This window comes from Emiliania huxleyi (genome assembly GCF_000372725.1).
Source record: "Emiliania huxleyi CCMP1516 chromosome Unknown EMIHUscaffold_204, whole genome shotgun sequence".
NCBI lineage: Eukaryota > Haptophyta > Isochrysidales > Noelaerhabdaceae > Emiliania > Emiliania huxleyi.
The window spans coordinates 13,217-19,330 of NW_005200562.1; the positions used below are offsets into that span (position 1 = coordinate 13,217).

Here is a 6,114-nt window from a genome sequence, read left to right on the forward strand (position 1 = left end):
GAAAACACAACCCGAGGTGGAAAATGAACAAGTGTCAAAACGTCACCAAGAAATGGAAGTGGATGATGTAAGAGCTGCTCCCCCAGTACCAGCTTTCGTGCAACCGCTCGACATCCATGCGCTCCAACAGTCAATTTTGTCCTGCGGGACGCGCCCCAGATTATGACTACCGATGGGATAAACTGGTTCTTGTTCGCTGGCCTTGTAATAGCCGTCGCCATCAGCGGCTGAATTGCAGACCAAGAAGAAACTTCGTCGCGGCCTTCTGGAAATGTTGTTGAAACTTGCATGGGGCGTGAACGCGCTGAACACAACAACTGTACCAGCAGATCCAGTGGTCAGTACAGGTGAGTGTTTGGACAAAAGATCAGCCAGAGCATCGCCTTCGAGTTTGAGCGGGAAAGTGTCGTCGCCCGAGGCTACATGAGGTAGCAAGCCCGCTTCTGGAGAGTATGCAAGCAATTGCACACAACCGTTTTCCTCAGTTGATTGGTCCAGGTAAACGAACAACGAGATGAGGCTCCGAGAATAAGATGACCAATAACAGAAATCCTGATGCCAAGGGAATGCGCCTGGCATGCTCAGACTCTGCTTGCTTCCAGACGACGGCAGCTTCATCTGAATTCTGTCCTCGAATAGCAAGGGGCGGTCACCATCGAACAAATTGCGGAAGATGGATTGCACTTTTGAGCCGCTGGCCGTGCCACGGAACGTTGGCGACAAGTCGAGAACAGGCTCGATCACCTTCATGTTTTGAGCACTCGCCTCGCCATCAAACATTAGGCGTGTGGGTTCTGCGATGTCAACGGCCCAATGACGTCTTCGCGCTGTACTTTTTCAAGAGCATGCACCATCTCCTCGACCTCATGCATCATGCTCTGAGAAATAGGAAGGCATGATTAAATATCCATTTCTTCTGAAGAAGCACAACTGCTCTGCACTAGGGCGTGTGTATCAGTAGCAGACACAGGTGGCTTCCATGCTGAGCTGAACAAGCGGCAAAAACTATCGCTGCGGCGCTCTCGCTGCCGTCCTTTGCGCACCGATTTTTTTTATGCTAGCCTTCGATGTTATGAAAACAAACGCAAGGCGGACACAAGCACATCGCTCTCTCTGTCCCACAGACATCCCGCACACCCGCCGCACACCGATTTTTTTTGAGCTTAGCCTTCGAATGTTATTTTTTTTGAGCCAGCCTTCGATGTTATGAGGTAGCCTTCGATGTTATGAAACAAAAAAACACAAGGCAGACACACACATGACACATCTCGGGCCCACAGCCATCCCGCACACCCGCCGCCCCCGCGCGCGCCCCCCGGCCGGCCGGCGAGAAGGGGAGTGATCCGACAGCGAGCGATGGCGGGTCAGCGGTGAACGCAAGCGCTTCCTGCAAGTGCACTCGGCCATCATTGCGAGGCGCAACGCGGCCATCTTCGACAACAACGCGCACCCGAAGATGGGCGGCGGGATGCCGCGGGCGCCTCCGGACGGAGCGGTTCGAGTAGGGACGAGAGAGAGGGGAGGGGGCGGGCGCTGACCACGGACTACTACATGCCGAAGGTTAGGGGCAGGTCCGTTTCGCTAGGATCTGGTCTCGCTTTTTGCGCTCTTTGGTCGTGGTTTATTTACTTGTAATTGACAAAACTTCCCGATTTTGCAGAACGAGCACACCCGGTATGCGATCGGGGCTGCTGCTCCTGCTCACTTTGGCCGTATCTACAGCGTGGGCGAGGAAGGCTGCTACCGCTGCTCCTCCGAGTCGACAACATCATCACTCTGCCGCTTCGCTCGCGCTGAAGCGACACCCGACCACTGAGGTACGGTTCAACGCAACCTTTGCAACTGCTATGTCGGGAGGGCTATACAACATCACGCGAATTCGAGAGGATGTCAGCCAAGTGCTGTGTCGTGGTGACGTAACGAACTCGACACCGCCATTTTTGAGCACGATGAGATTTGAGCACCACTTCGGCCTTGGCGCACAACTAAATAATTTCCTCTATCGGATCATGCAGCTCAATCTGAGGGCAGAAAACCTGGGTTGGCCCTCGCTTGAGCTCGAGAGGCTTCGACTTACGTGGTCATCACACGGCGAGATCGTCGATGGGACGCGTTGCCCGTCAAAGACGCACAGATGTCTCTTCCGCGATTACTACCGTGAACACTGCCCTGCAGATGTCGCGGCGGAGGACAAGGCAATGGCGTTGGCGGCACGAACCGCGGCGATGCGGCGGCTGATTCACAACAGCTCGCGGTACGCCGTGACAGGAGTGTTTTTCGAGGCACTCTACTCTCCCAACGGTTGGCTCGGTGCGCGCATAGACGAGCTCGACGCCGCTCTCGCCCGCTCCTTCGGTAGCGGCGGCGGCGCAGAGCTCGCGGTGCACGTGCGGAGGGGGGACAAGCTTAAGGAGAGGCTCGCGCAGGAGGCGATCACGCTGCTCTCGCCGCTCGAGATCGCCGCGCTCGTCAATACCACTGCCTCGGCCCGCGGGCTGCAGCGCGTCGCCGTGCTCGCTGAGCCACCGTTCAATGTCACCGAATTGGCGGAGCTTCTCGATCTTCGTCGCGCGGCCGTCCTCGATTCTACAGAGATGGCATTCCCTGTGTACACCAGCGTGGATGCGGCCAGCAGCAGGAGGCTGCTGATGGCAGTCGTCGACCCCGACGCTTTCCTGCCAGCACCACCCACGGAGGATGGGGGGTGGGCCCAGCGTGAACCTGGCGCTTTCCTGTTCGCCACCCTGTGGTCGCTGTCCCGCGCGAGGTCCATCGTGATCAACAGCAAGAGCAATCTGGGCGGTCTGCTTGCAGCGCTTGCAGTAGTGCGGTCGCAGGGCGGCGGCGCGCCAGGGGGGCCGCCCGACATAGCCGACATGGATGGAGCACTTGAGACCTCGGAATTGGCCGCAGGGCGATACTTCTGTAGAGTCGACTGGGGCCCACGCAGGGGGCTCTGCTGAACTCACAGATGCTGACTCGTTGAACTTTGTGCCCGGAAAGCTGATATGCCGCGCCGGGCACAAAGTTCAACGAGTAGGTCCCACTCTGACGCATAGAGGGGAGGCACGGTCGGCAGCCCAATCCATCAACTACTTTCATTTTCTGGTGCTTCGCCCTGTGCAACTCAGCGGTCCGGCAGGCTGCCCCCAAGACCAAAATCACCCCGTTTTTGCCCACATTTTCGGTCATCCGTCAAAATATCTGAAGATCCCAATATAGGATTCTCCCCAAACCTTGCTCAGCTGATCCAGCCTGGGCTGGGGGGAAGGCCAGCCCTGGCCAAAGAAACCAGCACCTCATCGGGCTTCCCTGAGCGTCACAGCTCGGTGATCGCGCCGGCCCCCGGCCGGACACCACTGTAACGTCCGTTCCGGGCATTTGAACGCGACCTTCTGGGGTAAAGACATGGGCTCTATGGCTCAGACTGGACTCCTCTTGGTCCCTTCTGATGCCCTAGGCCACACCTGGGCCTTACCTGGGGCTCTAGGGGGTGGGCAGGGTTTGCCCCCCGAAACTCTCTGGCATGGGGGACCTTAATAAGAATTTTACAACTAAACTCCCTCGCACGACGCACGACACTAGGTATAAGGACTGTCGCGCCACAACACACGTGCTAAAAGACACACACACACACTAAAAGAATTTTACAACAAAACTCCCTCGCACGACACCGGGTACGGGACTGGCACTGCAAAGGCGACGGCTTAGAAGCCGTCGCCCTCACAGATGCCGGCCTCCTCACAGAAGGCGTCGTCGGAATGGTAGTCAGGCGGATGGTCGAATCCACGAGCACCGTAGTGCTCGCCGAGAGGACCATCCCCATCATCCTCCGACTCCCTCCCCTCCCCCCCCCCTCGCTGAGCGACCCGGGGGATGCCCCGCGCGCCTGACCCAGGCGCGAGAAACGAACCTGCGAGGCGTGGCCGCTCACGCGGCCCGATGGGGAGGAACGGGGCGAGCCCCCTCCAACCTCGAACCTAACAAGCTGTGAACGAATCGAAAAACACGACTGTCCGTGTATATGTCTGACCGCACGCTCACCCTCCTGCTCGCGACTGGTGCGACGTTTGCCTGCGCCTCTCTGGTGGCCCGCGTGCGCTCTCGCGCCGCACGACGCCTTACCATGAGCGGAGCCGCAGAGCCAGCCGTGCGCTGGGCGCTCGACGACGATGCGAGAACCGCTGCGTCAGCTGACCAGGCACACATCCTGGCTCAGGCATGGGGCTCAGATCCCGAGATTGGAGTCTTTGGCGGCACGCTTTGCGCGGAGCCGTTCGTCCGCACGACGACCGATGGGCTCGTGATGCACGGCTCACTCGCCTACTGCACCGGCGGCGGCCTGCGTGAAGGATCTCCACGGCCGGGCGTGTGCTTAGTGCACACCGCCGTCGGCCCGCAGGAAGCTCGCTCATTCGTGAACTCATTCGTTCACTACTACTACGTCCATGAGAGTGACTCTTGCACCCAGGACCTGTACCTTCGCTGGCGCGCGCACGCGCTCGCAACGCGCGGCTACGTCGTCCTGATCGCCGATCTGCTGGGCGACCCGCACGGCGATGGCTGGGAGCCCGCCTGGTGCGGGCCTCGCCGGGAGGTGTACACGGGCGAAGGGCGGCCGCTGCTGCAGAGGCGCACGCGAGAGCGCTGCCGCAGCTGGCTCGAGATGGCCCGGAGATTACCCCGAGATCACCGGAGATTACCCCGAGATCACCCGGAGATCAGGCGCACGCGCGAGGCGCTGCAGCAGCTGGCCGAGTCGCCGCTGGTGGACGCCTCGACGCGTCGCGCCGCCCGGGCGGTGTGAAGAGGCGCCGTTCACGGCGATTGCCGTTGTCAGGTCGACGCGTCGCGCCTAGCGCTCGTCGGTGGGAGCTGATAGAGGGAGGATACGCCTTCTTGTGCTCCACCCAGCGCTGTAGAGGACACATCTCCGACTGCACTCGGCCGTAGTCCCCCTCGTACTCACGCGGTGCTCTGACTAGTCTGCACGAGACCGCCTTCCCGCCCCCGAGGCTGGCGTGTTCAGCATGTGTGCGCGGTGCACTCAGGGTGGTGCTTCGGCGGCCGGGCGGTCATGGATGTGCTCAAGGCGCGCGCGCGCACACACACACACACACACACACACACACACACACACACACACACACACACACACACACACACACACACACACACACACACACAGACACACCGGGCCTTGCGCTTTCAATACCGTGGGGCTCCTGTCGTCTAGACGTGGAGTTGCGAGGGGCTGCCCCCTTGCCCCACCACCTCGTGTGTGCGGAGAGGTTTACCTTACCTTTAAGGCGTGCACGCCGGCGCCGCCGGGCCTCCGCGCCGTCGTCTCCTTTCACGGCGTGGTCGACGGCTACGTGCCGCATGACTTGACCGCTACGGGAGGCTCGGAAGGCTCGGCGGGGGCAGAGGCAGTGGCTGCGCCGCCGATCACGGCACGGGCCCTTCTCTGCCACGCCGAGGCCGACCCGTTTGTGCCGCGCGACGGCGTCGACGCTTGCTTGGCGGCCCTCGGCGAGCGGGGCTGCCGCTGGGAGCTGCAGGCATTTGGCGCTGCCGGCGGCGCCAGGCAGCGAACTTCACCGCCCCCGTAGTCGCACCGACGTGCTGTGAACGGCGCCTCTTCACGCTGAGGCGCTGTGAACTCTAGGCACTCGTTCACCAATCCGGCGCAGGCGCTCAACGAGAACCCCGCCTTTAGCTACGACGCGCGCGCCGACGCCGCTTCGTGGGCTGCAGCGAGAGAGCTGCTCGCGGACGCTCTTGGCTCATAGCGCCCGTCGCGGTTCATTCTGAGGCTGCTCGCAAAAGCACGGCACCGTCTGTGCCGGCCTCGAAGCGTATAGTTTTTTTATGGGGGACTCTACAATCAAGGAACGACGGCGAACAAGTGAACGCACGGGACACACGCGCGGCGCGCGCGCGAGCGCCGTCTTGCTTCACACATTCTCATTCACATATCGTGAGAGAACCAGAACGCCAAGAGCACGCCGCGCGCGGTCCCGCTCCTCTCCACATCCCGCGCGGTTCCATGCGCACGTGTTGTGGCAAGTTGTGGACTCACCGAGCTGCCGATATAACACACACGGATGAGTT

At 60.8% G+C, this 6,114-nt stretch overlaps 1 protein-coding gene across 1 annotated transcript; it reads left to right on the forward strand.

Annotated features, from left to right (window-relative positions):
* Positions 1 to 4,024: 4,024 nt before the first annotated feature.
* On the forward strand, positions 4,025 to 5,792 carry EMIHUDRAFT_234384 (hypothetical protein; the record flags this gene model as incomplete). The annotated part of the gene is made up of 6 exons (XM_005781247.1): positions 4,025 to 4,578; positions 4,726 to 4,768; positions 4,841 to 4,868; positions 5,052 to 5,083; positions 5,310 to 5,608; positions 5,669 to 5,792. 6 exons carry the CDS (start codon positions 4,025 to 4,027, stop codon positions 5,790 to 5,792), a joined length of 1,080 nt encoding a protein of 359 aa, XP_005781304.1.
* Positions 5,793 to 6,114: the final 322 nt, after the last annotated feature.